Source organism: Phyllobates terribilis, unplaced genomic scaffold (genome assembly GCF_046119375.1).
Source record: "Phyllobates terribilis strain yellow unplaced genomic scaffold, ASM4611937v1 Scaffold_2__4_contigs__length_985480577, whole genome shotgun sequence".
NCBI lineage: Eukaryota > Metazoa > Chordata > Amphibia > Anura > Dendrobatidae > Phyllobates > Phyllobates terribilis.
The window spans coordinates 63,940,655-63,956,302 of NW_027362762.1; the positions used below are offsets into that span (position 1 = coordinate 63,940,655).

Sequence of the window (15,648 nt, forward strand, 5' to 3'; positions counted from 1 at the left end):
GCATGTGACGGCGGAGCCTCCAGGAAGACCAGCAGACAGGCGACAGATGAGCGCTCCCAGGTGAGCGGGCAGAAGTCTCTGGACAGGCGGGTGGTCACAGCACGTGACGGCAGAGCCTCCGGGTAGGCAGACAGACAGGTAGCAGATGACCGCTCCCAGGTGAGCGGGCAGGAGTCACTGGACAGGCAGGTGGTCACAGCACGTGACGGCGGAGCCTCCAGGTAGGCTAGCAGGCAGATAGCAGATGTGCGCTCCCAGGTGAGCGGGCAAGCTGGTCCATAGACAGACTGACAGGAGTTGGTAGGCAGACCGTCGGACCTCAGGCAGGCAGGCAGGTAGCTGATGTGCGCTCCCAGGTGAGCGGGCAAGAGTCTCTGGAATAGCTGGTGGTCACAGCACGTGACAGCGGAGCCTCCGGGCAGGCAAGCAGGCAGGTAGCGGAGAAGCGCTCCCAGGTGAGCGGGCAGGCTGGTCCTTAGACAGACTGACAGGAGTAGTAAGGCAGACCGTCGGACCTCAGACTAGCAGACAGGTAGCAAGTAATCAGGCAGGAATCTGACAGGTAACTGGCAGGTAACTGGCAACGGGACCTGAGGGCTGAAGCACAGGTGAGACACAGGTGCAAACAACATTGCTCGGGCACCTCCATTTTGGAGGAGGTGCCTTATATATGATGAAGTCCTCCGGCCATTGGCCGGGGACTCCTTAGGACGACGCGCGCGGCCCCTTTAAGAGGAGGGGAGCGCGCGCCCTAAGGACAGGGGCCGGGAAGGAGCGCGCGCTGAGAGCAGAGCGGGAGGAGGACGCCGGGAAGGAGCGCGCGCTGACAGCAGAGCGGGAGAGGGACGCCGGGCACGGGGCAGAGCGGTGAGGGGAGCAGCGTCCCTGCCTAGCAGAGGGCAGGGACGCCGGCACTACAGTACCCCCCCCTTTAGGCCCCCCCTTTTTTAGGCCAGACAGAAATTTAGCTAGGATGAGAGCGGCATGGATGTTCTCCCGGGGCTCCCACGTTCTCTCCTCAGGACCAAACCCCCTCTAATCTACCAGAAAAAAGGTCTTTCCTCTTACCCTTTTGGTGGCAAGAATGTTCTCTACCTCAAACTCGTCCTCAGCGGAAACCGGAGCAGGAGGCGTACCTGTAGACTTGGAAAAAGAGTTAAGTACCACAGGTTTGAGGAGAGATACATGGAAGGAGTTAGGGATCCGTAAGTTGGCCGGGAGTTTCAATTTATAGGCCACCGGGTTGATCTGACTGGTGACCTCCAGAGGTCCGATGAACCGAGGCCCTAACTTGTAAGAAGGTATCTTGAGTCGAACATTTTTAGATGAGAGCCAGACCTTATCTCCTGGACGAAATTGAGGAGGATCCAGGCGTTTTTTGTCAGCGTGTCTTTTCATCCGTTCGGACGACTGAAGGAGTGCGGATCGGGTACTCTCCCAAATGGAGGAAAATTTGCTAACGAGAGATTCCGCAGCCGGGTTGTCCACCGAGGTGGAGACAGGAAAAGGAATCCGAGGATGCTGACCAAAGACTACAAAAAACGGGGATTTGGAGGAGGATTCGCTCTCGTGATTATTGTAAGAGAACTCGGCCCATGGTAGGAGATCCACCCAGTCAGAATGGTGGGCATTAACGAAGTGCCGGAGGTAACTGGTCAGGTTCTGATTGATCCGCTCCACTTGACCATTGGACTGTGGGTGGTAAGCGGAAGAGAAGTCCAGGGTGACGTCTAGTAGTTTACAAGTGGCTCTCCAGAAGCGTGAGGTGAACTGTACCCCACGATCCGACACAATGTGGAGGGGCAGGCCATGAAGACGGAAGATGTGAGGAATAAAGTCTCTAGCTAGCTCGGGTGCAGACGGGAGGCCTGGTAGGGGAACGAAATGAGCCATCTTGGAGAAGCGGTCAGCGACCACCCAAATGACCGTACAACCGGCAGAGAGTGGGAGGTCAGTTATGAAGTCCATTGCAATATGCTGCCAGGGGGCAGCAGGTACTGGGAGCGGAAGGAGGCGACCGGCTGGCAGATGTCTCGGAACCTTGTTGCGGGCGCAGGACACACAGGCAGAAACAAAGTCTATTACATCCTTGTGCAGGGTAGGCCACCAGTAGTGACGGGAAATAAGCTGGAGGGTCTTCTTCTGACCAGCGTGGCCAGCCAGTTTAGACGAGTGACCCCAGTGAAGGATCTTCTCCCGATCAGGTACTGATACGAACGTCTTTCCGGGAGGGAGACGATTTAGACTCACGGGAGCCACCTGCATTACTCTGGCGGGATCGATGATGTGTTTCGGATCTTCCTCGAGATCGGATACCAGAAAGGATCGAGACAAGGCGTCCGCCTTGACGTTTTTGTCAGCCGGGCGAAAATGAAGGACAAAATCAAAACGAGCAAAAAACAAGGACCACCGGGCTTGGCGCGGGTTAAGTCTCTGGGCATGCTGGAGGTAAGCCAAGTTCTTGTGGTCAGTGTAAATTATTACCGGGTGAAGAGCCCCCTCAAGCAGGTAACGCCACTCCTCCAATGCCAGTTTGATGGCCAATAACTCTCGATCTCCTATGGAATAATTGCGCTCTGAGGAGGAGAAGAGTTTAGAGAAGAAGCCGCAAGTTACCATCCTCCCGGAAGAAGATTTTTGAGTAAGTACCGCTCCAGCTCCAGAGGAGGAGGCGTCCACTTCCAGGAAGAACTGCTTGTTGCCGTCCGGGCGATGCAGCACCGGGGCGGAAGAGAAGGCCTGTTTTAAGGAAAGAAAGGCTTCTTCTGCTTCGGGCGGCCACTGTTTGGGATTAGTACCCTTACGGGTGAGCGCGGAAATTGGGGCAGTCCGGGAAGAGAAGTGTGGTATGAAGAGGCGGTAGTAGTTGGCGAAGCCCAGGAACCGCTGAATGGCTTTCAACCCCTCCGGTCGGGGCCATTTCTCGATGGCAGACAGTTTCTCTGGATCCATTCGTAGGCCGGTCTGAGAAATAATGTAGCCCAAAAACGGAAGCGAAGGTCTGCTCAAAGAGGCACTTCTCGTATTTAGCGAAGAGGTGATTCTGCCTGAGCCTGAGCAGGACCTGACGAACGTCCCTCCGGTGAGTCTGGAGATCCGGAGAGAAGACCAAGATGTCGTCCAGGTACACCACTACGCAGGAGTAGAGAAGGTCCCGGAAGATGTCATTGACCAACTCTTGAAAGACGGCAGGAGCGTTACAGAGACCAAAGGGCATTACCAGGTATTCATAGTGGCCGTCCCGGGTGTTGAATGCCGTCTTCCATTCATCCCCCTGACGGATACGAACCAGGTTGTACGCCCCACGGAGGTCTAGTTTGGTGAAGATTCTAGCTCCCCTCAGACGATCAAATAATTCTGGAATGAGCGGAAGGGGGTACTTATTCTTCACCGTGATCTGGTTTAGGCCTCTATAGTCTATACAGGGACGGAGAGAGCCGTCCTTCTTTTTGACGAAAAAGAAGCCTGCTCCCGCCGGGGAGGTAGATTTCCGGATGAATCCCCTGGCCAGATTCTCCTCAATATATTCGGACATCGACCGGGTCTCAGCAGCGGATAAAGGATAAATACGCCCACGGGGAGGAGTAGTACCGGGTAACAGGTCGATGGGACAGTCGTATGGTCTATGAGGGGGTAATGTCTCTGCCTCCTTTTTATTAAAGACATCAGCATAAGACCAATAAGGAATCGGAAGTCCAGGTAGATTAGCTGGGGTAGGAGAGGGACGGACGGGATGGACGGGAACCAGGCAGTTCTTATGACAGTCTTGTCCCCAGCGAAGGACTTCTCCGGTTTGCCAGTCAAGCACGGGTGCATGTTTCTGGAGCCAAGGCAGACCTAGCAAGAGGGCGTGAGAGAGTCCAGGCAGAACATGAAAGGAGATACTTTCAGAATGCAGCATTCCCACCTGCAGAGTAATGGATTCGGTGATGATTTGGATGGGGCGTGGTAAGAGCCCCCCATCCACGGCAGCCACAGACAAGGGTACAGCCAGAGGTTTGGTGGGGATGCGGTATTTCTCTACCAGGGACTGTGAAATAAGATTCCCGGCTGCTCCAGAGTCCAGTTGGGCTAGTTCGAAATAACGGTTCTCCCCGTAGACGATTGAAACTGACAACAGCAGGGATGGAGAGGATTTATTCTTGTCTAGGTGGACCTCTCTGAGCGAACCTAGACACAGGCGTTTCCCGACCTCTCCGGGCAGGCACGGATCCGGTGCTCCTTACTGCCACAGTAGAAGCAGGTCCCCTCGGCACGGCGTAAGTCCTGACGGGTCTTGACCATCTTGGTCTGGTCGACCTGCATAGGCTCAGGAGGGTGTACCTGGTTAGAGACAGAAGGAGTGACGGGTTTCTGAAAAGTAGGAGCTAAACGTAGTAACCTCCTCTCACGGGTGACCTCTCTGGCACGCTCCTGGAACCGTAGGTCAATCCGGGTGGCAAGAGTTATTAAGTCATCGAGAGTGGTAGGAATGTCCCGACCGGCAAGTTCATCTTTAATACGGCCGGACAGACCCTCCCAGAAGACGGAAACCAGAGCGTCGTTATCCCAGGCCAGCTCCGAGGCAAGGGTACGGAACCGTATGGCATATTGGCCCACGGTGAGGCTTTCCTGACGGAGGCGTAGCAATGATGATGCGGATGAAGTCTTCCGTCCGGGTTCGTCGAAGACTTTCCGGAAAGCCGTGAGAAAAGCAGGCAAGTTGGACACCAGGGGGTCTCCTCTCTCCCATAGAGGATTTAGCCAGGCCAGAGCCTCCCCGGTGAGATGGGACATGATGAATGCAATTTTGGCTCGGTCGGAGTTAAACTGGTGGGACAATAGCTCAAAGTGCAGGGTGCACTGATTTATGAAGCCCCGAGCCTGGACGGAGTCGCCTCCGAAGCGAGGAGGTGCAGAAAGCCGGGGTCCGGGGTAGGATACCATGGTATTAGTGGGCAGCGGAGCTGCCGGATTGCGAGACATGGCACTGGCGGAGGTTGTCGGTGGAGCAGTCAGAGTATCCAGGCGAGTATTGACATTCCGCAGGTGACCCAGGATGGACTCCTGTTGGGACCTTTGACGGGACAGTTCATGACACAGGTCCGAGAGCGAGGGAGCTTGGGTGCCACCGGGTTCCATGGCCCGAGCAAACTGTAACGGGTCTGGGAGGCGGAACTTCTGGGCTACAATACAAGGGGGCGGTCCTTGTAAGGGAGCGGGTGGCGACCAGGCAGGCAGTCACAGGAGGTGACCTGGACAGTCTCTGAGTGAACGGGACAGTCTCTGAGTGAACGGGACAGTCTCTGAGTGAACGGGGCTGGAGGTCACGGCAAGTGACCGGGGCAGTCTCTAGGTATAGGGTTGGTACGACCTGTGGCGGCTGAAGATAGACGAGAGCTCCCAGGTGAGCAGGCGAGAGTCTCTGGATGAACGGGTGGTCACAGCATGTGACGGCGGAGCCTCCAGGAAGACCAGCGGACAGGCGACAGATGAGCGCTCCCAGGTGAGCGGGCAGAAGTCTCTGGACAGGCGGGTGGTCACAGCACGTGACGGCAGAGCCTCCGGGTAGGCAGACAGACAGGTAGCAGATGAGCGCTCCCAGGTGAGCGGGCAGGAGTCACTGGACAGGCAGGTGGTCACAGCACGTGACGGCGGAGCCTCCAGGTAGGCTAGCAGGCAGATAGCAGATGTGCGCTCCCAGGTGAGCGGGCAAGCTGGTCCATAGACAGACTGACAGGAGTTGGTAGGCAGACCGTCGGACCTCAGGCAGGCAGGCAGGTAGCTGATGTGCGCTCCCAGGTGAGCGGGCAAGAGTCTCTGGAATAGCTGGTGGTCACAGCACGTGACAGCGGAGCCTACGGGCAGGCAAGCAGGCAGGTAGCGGAGAAGCGCTCCCAGGTGAGCGGGCAGGCTGGTCCTTAGACAGACTGACAGGAGTAGTAAGGCAGACCGTCGGACCTCAGACTAGCAGACAGGTAGCAAGTAATCAGGCAGGAATCTGACAGGTAACTGGCAGGTAACTGGCAACGGGACCTGAGGGCTGAAGCACAGGTGAGACACAGGTGCAAACAACATTGCTCGGGCACCTCCATTTTGGAGGAGGTGCCTTATATATGATGAAGTCCTCCGGCCATTGGCCGGGGACTCCTTAGGACGACGCGCGCGGCCCCTTTAAGAGGAGGGGAGCGCGCGCGCGCGCGCCCTAAGCACAGGGGCCGGGAAGGAGCGCGCGCTGAGAGCAGAGCGGGAGGAGGACGCCGGGAAGGAGCGCGCGCTGACAGCAGAGCGGGAGAGGGACGCCGGGCACGGGGCAGAGCGGTGAGGGGAGCAGCGTCCCTGCCTAGCAGAGGGCAGGGACGCCGGCACTACAGTTACGTCTCCCTGTTTTGGTGAAATGGACACCTTGCTTTTCTTCAAAACTGCACCCGGTTGCGGACACGCCGTAACCATCTTTATGTGTTTTTCTTATTGTATTATTATTGTTTATACCTTGTTATGTTTTTCTAAAAATATGTTTAGTCCCGGAGTACTAAATTTCACTAGGGGGGAATGTGGCACCCCAGGGGTCTGGTTTCCACAGTAACAGCAATGTTATGTCTGAGAGCAGGTGGGAGGTCTCTTGGTCAGGAATCCTATGCATGCCACACCTCCTGCCCAGTCCTGGGAGGGGAAGAACTTCCCCTATATAAACCTGGGGCTGAGGCAGGGTTAGAGAGTTCAGAGGGAGAGTTCAGCCAGGAGGGCTGACAGGGAGCTGTGGCTCCGGCTGGGCCCAGCTCCTGGTCCATGCCAGAAGTAGAGACAGAGAAGAGAAGCAGCTATGGGAAGAAACAACAGGAGCTCTGTGGGAGCAGTGTTAAAAGGAGTCAGGGGCTGGCAGCTGCAGAGCTCGCCCTGACTGAGAAGATTTCTTACCGGACCCGGAGTCCGAGGCTGTGGGGACTAACTCCTACCCAGCAGCAGAATCCGTCAGGCAGGGGATTTCAGGTCCTCTGGCCAAGAAACCCGAAGGCACGGTCACACGCATGGGACCAGCACCGCCGTCGTGGAGCGGAAGCTACTAGAAGGCCCCGAGTCACCGGCCATACGGGTGAGCACCACACGGTACACTCAGGGACGTGGGCTACTTATACCCGCCTCTAGCAAGGTAGCCAGAAGAGTACAGTCAGTTTGGGAGGCCTACAACTCCGCCTGGCCAGGGGAGATCCCATCTGCTCAAGGACTGACCAGGCCCCGATCGCTAGCCAGTACTCCGGGAGGGTCTATCTTTGTCACCAGTAAAGACCCTGAATCACACCGCATCGTCTCTGAGTGATTCCTGCTACCCCCATCATCCACATCGGCTGCCCTGAGGCCATACCCCTCCCGTTGGGGGTTATACTATCACGCTGCACAATCCTACCACCGGCCTCAGCGGTCTGCCCTGCAGCAGCAGCTCCTTAGCTGTACTCAACGGGTGGCGTAGTCGTCCAACATCTACCGCTGATACAGCGCCACTTAGTCTGACTCCCTGGGCACGGACCGGATCACCGCCACGAGACTACAACCCTCAAAAGATCCGGCTCCGGGTAAGCTCCCGCGTGCGCAACGCAGCGCGACACAGGCCCAGGGGTGCGTCATCTGCATGTAATAGATTTCTGTTATTCACAGCAGCCAATCAGAAGAGGCGAGGCTGCACAATCTAGTACTCTGAACCAATGATGACATGGGGGCGTGTCTCAGACTACTCTAAACTCCCTGTAGACACTGTAGCTAAACTATAGTCACAGATCACAGCTCTGCTCTAATAGAAATGAGCTAAATGGCTGGCAAAGAGTAATATTTTAGAAAAATATATATAATTTATACTTTATATACTTAGTAAATTACTTATCATTTTTAAGCTCACTGCCGGACAGTCCCTTAAATTCCGAACTATTATTTTATTATTATTAACGGATCTCGATCCATGGCAACTTGATGGATGAACGTTCTGTAGGAAGATCGATCTTGTGAAAGTCTAGATAGGACCACCAGGGTCTTATTATTATTAACGGATCTCGATCCATTATGATTTGATGGACAAACGCTCTGTAGGAAGATCGATCCTCTGAAAGTCTAGATAGGTCCACTAGGGTCTTATTTTTATTAACGGATCTCGATCCATGGAGACTTGATGGATGAACGTTCTGTAGGAAGATTGATCTTGTGAAAGTCTAGATAGGTCCACCAGGGTCTTATTTTTATTAACGGATCTCGATCCATGGAGACTTGATGGATGAACGTTCTGTAGGAAGATCGATCTTGTGAAAGTCTAGATAGGTCCACCAGGGTCTTTTATTATTAACGGATCTCGATCCATTACGATTTGATGGACGAACGCTCTGTAGGAAGATCGATCTTTTGAAAGTCTAGATAGGTCCACCAGGGTCTTATTTTTATTAACGGATCTCGATCCATGGCGACTTGATGGATGAACGATCTGTAGCAAGATCGATCCTCTGAAAGTCTAGATAGGTCCACTAGGGTCTTCTTTGCCGTTATCTTATATCAAGCCATCGGGTTGTTGGTCTTCTTCACCTTGTTCATTCTATTCGGAACTACCATGAGAAAAGGGGAATATAAGAGGTAAATTCCCAACATCTCACTAGCAGTCTGGAGATATTTCCATAAAGGCCGTAATGTTTAGTTGGAGCAGTGGAAATTAATTTCCAACACCTCCTCCTCCATATTAAACACTTCATGAGAAAAACATATGTATTTATAGAAACGGTTCCCCGTCGCTTTCCTCCTCCTATAAAATGTCTGTTGAACCCCCGAAAGCCGAGGCTATAACTTCTTCTAAGGTTAAAGAAAGCCTTCACCGGGGTTTATGAGAAAGATTTGACTTTATGTTGTAGACCCGCTACAAAGTGAAGGAAATTGAAAGATTTATATATTCCGAGGGGCGTCCCGGGGGAGCGGCTCACATATGTGGTTTACGTTGACTTTCTTGGAATCTCCTGAAGATAATGATAATGTGCCTTGTAAGACACAACAGAACGGAGTCGGTAATTTGTTGTCTGAGGCTGCTAGATTTTACACTCCGGCTCTGCACAGTCTCAGAGTCTCTATCAGCGCTCCTTCTTAACACGTCTATTTTAAAGCAGCCACAACACTGTCGTAAGGATGTGATAAACCTTCCTGAAAGGCCCAGAAGGGGAACAGAGTCAGCAACGAAATCTGTTACTGGAAATACGATGAGGCTTGTGTACTTTTCATCCTCAATCTATTATGGGTCTGTGGTTTTATGAAAAAAAAACAAAACTCCGGTTTTATTATGTACAAGTGAATATATGGCTCTCAAAAATTGCCCTTATCATAAAACCAGATGCTCAGCGCCCCACGGAGGTACCTCAGGTTCGGCAACCCTATGCCATAGTGCAAACTCTCCTTCTTTATCAGTGCTGAGATACTAGCAAGGAACTAAGGGAAGAATTGGCATCTAAAGCATATCTGTTCTTTCATACAAAATCTGTAGAAAAGCATGGTCTTGGTACCAGTGGCATAACTAGAGTCCTATGGGTCTTCATGCAAAATTTTGACTTTGGCCCCCACCTGCATATTGGTCAGACGTATGAGGTCTTGTTGCATTCTAGATCCTATAAAGACATATGTGTTCGCTCCTGATATAATCATGTCCCCCATCCTGGCACCTTCCTGTAATAATTTACTCCATCCTGATGACTTCTTGTAATAATGTTCCCTATCACAGGCCCCTTCCTCAGATAATGTCCCTCATCGCAGGCCCTTTCTTAGATAATGTCCCTCATCCGAGGCCCCTTCCTGTTATAATGTTCCCCATCCTGAACCCCTTGCTATAATAATGTCCCCCATCCTGGCCGCTTACTGATATAATGTATGCCATCCAGAGCCCCTACCTGTTATAATGTTCTCCATCACAGGCCCCTTCCTCAGATAATGTGCCTCATCGCAGGCACCTTTCTTAGATAATGTCCCTCATCCCAGGCCCCTTCCTGTTATAATGTCCTCTATCCCGAACTCCTTTCTATAATAATGTCACCCATCCTGGCCCCTTACTGATATAATATCCCCCATCCGATGCCCCTTCCTGTTATAATGTCCCCCATCCTGGGTTTCTTCCTGGTATAAAGTCCCCCATCCTGGAACATTCCTATAATAATGTCTTCCATCTTGGTCCCTTGCTGTTATAATGTCCCCATCGCAAGTCCCTTTCTGTTACAATATCCCTCATCCTGGCCTCTTCCTATAATAACGTCCCTCATCCTGGACCCCTTCCTGGTATGATGTCCCCCATCCTTTCCCCTTCCTATAATACCTTTCCCCGCTTCCACAACACTTGGCCATCTTCTAAAGCCGGAGCAGGAACAGGCAGCTGACTGCCGGCCTCTGATTGGCCAGTGGCATGTATCTCACACCATCCTTATTGAAAAAATTACCAAGTATGGAATGGACAAGGCAACTGTTAGGTAGATTCATAACTGGCTTAGTGATCGGACTCAAAGAGTGGTCGTAAATGGCTTCACATCCAGTTGGATGAATGTCTCAAGTGGGGTACCACAGGGCTCTGTCCTGGGACCTGTATTGTTCAACATCTTTATCAATGATTTAGATGAAGGAATTGAGGGTAAACTGATTAAATTTGCTGATGACACAAAGCTAGGAGGGATAGCTAACACTAGAGAAGAGAGAGAGAGGATTCAAAAAGACCTAAATAAACTGGAGCAGTGGGCAGCAACCAACAGAATGTTTTTTAACAGGGAAAAATGCAAAGTACTACATCTGGGCAATAAAAATTAAAAAAGCATATACAAAATGGGCGGAATAGAGCTAAGCAACAGCACATGTGAAAAAGACTTAGGTATACTAATAGATCATAGACTGAACATGAGTCAACAGTGTGATGCAGCAGCAAAAAAGACAAATACAATTCTGGGATGTATTAACAGAAGCATACAGTCTAGATCACGTGAAGTCATTATCGGTCTTTACTCCTCTTTGGTCAGACCTCATCTGGAATACTGCGTCCAGTTTTGGGCACCACATTTTAAAAAAAGACATCGACAAACTGGAGCAAGTTCAGAGAAGAGCGACCAGAATGGTGACCGGTCTGCAAACCATGTCCTATGAGGAACGGTTACAGGATTTGGGAATGTTTAGCTTGCAAAAAAGAAGACTGAGAGGAGACTTAATAGCTGTCTTCAAATATCTCAAGGGCTGTCACATTGTAGAAGGATCATCTTTATTCTCATTTGCACGAGGAAAGACTAGAAGCAATGGGATGAAACTGAATGGGAGAAGACACAGATTAGATATTAGAAATAACTTTTTGACAGTGAGGGTGATCAATTTGTGGAACAGGCGGCCACGAGAGGTGGTGAGTTCCCCTTCAATGGAAGCCTTCAAACAGAGGCTGGACAGACATCTGTCTGAGATGGTTTAGTGAATCCTGCATTGAGCAGGGGGTTGGACCAGATGACCCAGGAGGTCCCCTCCAACTCTACCATTCTATGATTCTATGATTCTATGTATTGCAGTGAAGGGAGCCAGTGTGTCTCTGCACTGCAATTCATATCAGCTGAATGTGCGTCCTCTGATATAAACTCCATAACTCCTCTGAAAGAAACATCTAGTAGTGCATCACATGATCTCTTTCAGATCCCTGCTGACTGTTTTCACAGAACTAGGAACGACTTTAGTTTATGCACAGTTTGATATGGGTTACCCTGAGGATTTGCTCCGGCATATTTGAACGTACCCACCAAGGATGCCAATAGACAGTAAGCTAAAGTTGGTGAAACTGGACAATACCAACCATAATGATTGATCAATGACTGTAGTGAGCAATGCTCCTGTTTTAGCTGGGCCATGTACAGGATGGAGTTTAATGTTTTGGATGTAAACAAGAATGGTAAAAGCCTTGTCTCATCATAACAAATCCTCTCGAAAGTCCAATTAGGGCATAAAGAGGGATAATCTCTTCTAGAGCTGTAGACCAAAGTACTCTACAAGAGTGGCAACGACTATGGCAGCCTCCAACCATTCACCTACATGGCCACCATCTAATTCTATGTTTGAACCATATGCAGCGAAAGCTAAGGTTTGGGCAAGTGGAGATGATCTCATTTCTGTTGGTGAGACAATCCATTAGATCTTCTCAGTTCCTGCTATGGTTTTTGTATGATGCCCAGATCTGGTGATCGTCCTTCTTTTCGTTTGCCATTAGGGATTACGCAGCTTCAAGATCTGAGCCCCTTTCCTTCAGCGAGTACGTTGGTTTTGAAACCGAGAGTGAAAACCTTCTGTTTGATCGTTCCCTCTTCAAGGCTAAAATGGAGGTAAAGTACTAAACAAGACTTTAAAGCAATCATTTTTTTCCCCCAGAGCTTTGTACTGGGGTTTATATAAGGGGGTCTTAAGTAGAGGGCTCTCCTCGATGAGACCTAGGTTCCCTGCTAAGAAATGTGAACAGGGGTTTTCCTATTAGGAAAATATTACACTGACTGCATTGATTGAGAAATAGTTTGGGATTGTATATTGTTCATGGCATCCAACTGAAAAGAACATGTGGGAGGAGCCATGTGAGGAGAACGATAACCAGTTGATTGAGTCACATTGCTCCATCTTAATGTTGTTATTCAACCCTGGGGACTTTGTAGACTTCCAGAGCTGCAATCAGAATTGTGCTGGAGTGTAACTGGATCAGTTAAGAAGACCCCCCACACATTAGGTGGCTGTTGGCCAAACAGCTATTTTGTCCAACTCTCCTATACACAGGAGCGCTTGCTCTGCCGAGTCCTCCTATATTCTCTATGAGAAAACCGCTGTCAGACATCTCTGCTGGCGACTTATCTCAAGGTGAACAAAAGAATCAGCAGTCCAAAATCGGACATGCCAGATACTTAAATAATTTATCCAGGACTTAGTTTTTAGGCCCATAGTAAAAAAAACAAAAAAAAAACAAAAAAAAAACAAAACAGGCAGGTAGTTGTTACCTACCCACTTGTTGTGCCCTTTGCCGATCTCTGCCGGCACAGAGCAGCCACAGACTGCTCCTTACAAGGATTCAGCAGCTTCTGCTCTGTTGACGGGTGTGACTGCCGACATCATGCTAATTTACATCTGGCTCCCTGCTGCGGGACTGTGGGGAGCCAGCTGTTAATCAGCACGATGTTGGCAGTTGTGCTTCATCGACATAGCAGACCGGAAGAGGAAGAGCTGCTGTGTTGACGTTGAGCAGCTGAATTGCTCAGAGGAGCGGTCCATGACCACTCTGTGCCGGTGCCGGATAAAACAGGCTGGTAGTTAACAACTGTCTGCCTGTTTTTTTTTTCCTATCAGCCTAAAAAACTTAGTCCTTTAACTCCGCCAACAATTAATTGTCCAGGGCTGCCATACTCATTAGACTATCGTCCGAATCCGGCACTGTTGTTTCGTTCGGCCGACGTTAGTCTAATGCGTTTGCAGGGCTTTGATATACAACATTATCTGCAGCTCTGGATGTGACTTGAGTAGAACTGATAACGATCAAAAAGTTAAATTAAATGGTTTTAAAAATATGTTATAATTATTTTTTATTAATACATCTTATTAAGTTGTTGCACGCTCTCTTTGTTCATCACACCGACCACATTCTCGTCTGCTTCGTCAAGATGGTTCTTAGCTCTGAAGCCAAACAAATCCTTACGAGCCCCCCGGAAAAGAGGACACCGGAAGAAACTAAACTGGTACGTGACTGATATGTAGGTTTTAGTTCTACCTCCTTGATATCTATTGCTGTAGATATTTGATGAAGTCTATCTTTCTGCTCAATTTTTTTACATAAGTGCAGTCATTAACATCACTAATACCCCAAAAGAGTCCTGGCAAAAATGAGGACCTGGCTGAATATTATTGGCCTCCACCATTAATGACTTTTTGCTATTCTCAGGCTTGGCAAAAAATTTTTGTAAAAAATTTGGACATTTAGTCTTAAGGTTTCTAGGAGGTTTGGAAGATGTCCCAGAAATATGGCAATTTTGGGCGGGAGGGGTGGTTTAAGTGCCCTTTGAGCAGAAATAGTCCTAAATGAGGTGCGTGATGTGGACACCTGTAGCTGTAGGTCTGTGATCAAACTTAGGATCCTGGCATTAGAGAGCATCGTAACAGTGATGGGGAAATTGTCCTCCAAAATGTAGTCATTGTCCGCATAATGGTGAAACACACAATGCCCCATAACAGTGACATGTATAGTGCCCCCATAACAGTGACATCTAAAATGCCCAAAAATTGGTTTCAGACTCATAGAGCTACAATCACATATTGCCTCATAACAGTGTCTCTCATAATGCCCCCGTAATAGGATCGGCCACAGTGTCCATTGTCAGTGACAACCAAAGTGCCCCAATTACTGTGGCAGCTAAATTGGTCCCAAAATAATAAAAGCTACTTAACAGATTCGGCCAAAATCCCTCCATGCAAAGTCATTAAGGTGGCCCTCATAGCAAGGATATCCATAGTGTCCCTCATAACAATGACTTCCATGGTGTCCCCATAGTAGTGACATCCACAGTGCCCCCATAACAGTGACATTGACAGTGCCCCCATAACAGTGACATCCAGTACCCCCATACCAGTGACATCCATGGTGCTTTCATCACAGTGACATCTACAGCATGACCATAATAATGACATCCACAGTGAGCCTATCGGTAACACCCACAGTGCCTCCATAAAATGGCGTGTACAGTGCCCCCCATAGACATCCACAGTGCTTTCACTGTCATATTCACAGTACGCCCATAACAGTGATATCCACAGTGCCCCCCATAATAACAGTGACTTCCACAGTGCCCCTATAGCTGTGATGTCCATGGTGCCTCCATAACAGTGACATCCACAGTACCCCCATCACATTGACATCCATAGTATCCTTAAAACACTGACCTCCATAGTATCCTCCCATCATTGTAAAGACAGTGTCTGCGTAACAGTAACAGCCATAATGCCCCAATATCAAGGACGGTCACGCTGCTCCCTTAATGACAACTACTGTATATTGGCCCCATAATAGTGCTGTGGAGCCACCATAATTATGACAACTTAACCGCTGCAATGTCATCCGTCAGCCACTACACCAATAACCTCTAGAGATACGCCGTGACCGTGCTGGGCACAGTGCCCCCATAACAGTAAGAGTCAGCAACATGTCACCCTTTATGTAGCGTCAGCTATAGAAGGACCACAACAGTAGCAGCCACAATTCCCCTTTATCATTGCCAGCCAGAGCCCCCCACAGAGTCAGACACAGGTCAACCATCGCAGTGACAGCCTGCGGACCCCGACAGCACGGCCACAGCGACATCTTCACTCAGTCACTACAATAGTGGCAGAGACTGATCCCCTTTTGTCACAAGAGTACCCTAATAATGAGCCGAAGCCCCTGGTGACCCCCACCAATCAACTACAATGTGCAGGATCTAAATCCCCTATAGCTCCCCCACAGGTGAAATGAAGCATTACATGTGGACCACTGAAATCAATGGACTCCTCCATGTAAGTCAGAGTTATGATTGTGTGGCACCCCAGGTCTGGTCGCCACAGTGGCAGCAATGTCATGTCTGAGAGCAGGTGGGAGGTTCCCTGGTTGGGGACAATTAGCATGTGACTCGCTCCCTGGGCCGTGGG

General features: G+C 50.1%; 1 protein-coding gene across 3 annotated transcripts in view; it reads left to right on the forward strand.

Annotated features, from left to right (window-relative positions):
- LOC141192795 (cyclic nucleotide-binding domain-containing protein 2-like) overlaps positions 1 to 15,648 on the forward strand; it is a 478,066-nt gene that overhangs the window by 91,635 nt on the left and 370,783 nt on the right. For all 3 annotated transcript variants that reach the window (XM_073662059.1, XM_073662058.1, XM_073662056.1), the window contains 2 exons: positions 12,209 to 12,320; positions 13,635 to 13,709. In XM_073662059.1, the coding sequence (XP_073518160.1) occupies positions 12,209 to 12,320; positions 13,635 to 13,709 (187 nt within the window). The remainder of the gene's footprint in view (positions 1 to 12,208; positions 12,321 to 13,634; positions 13,710 to 15,648) is intronic.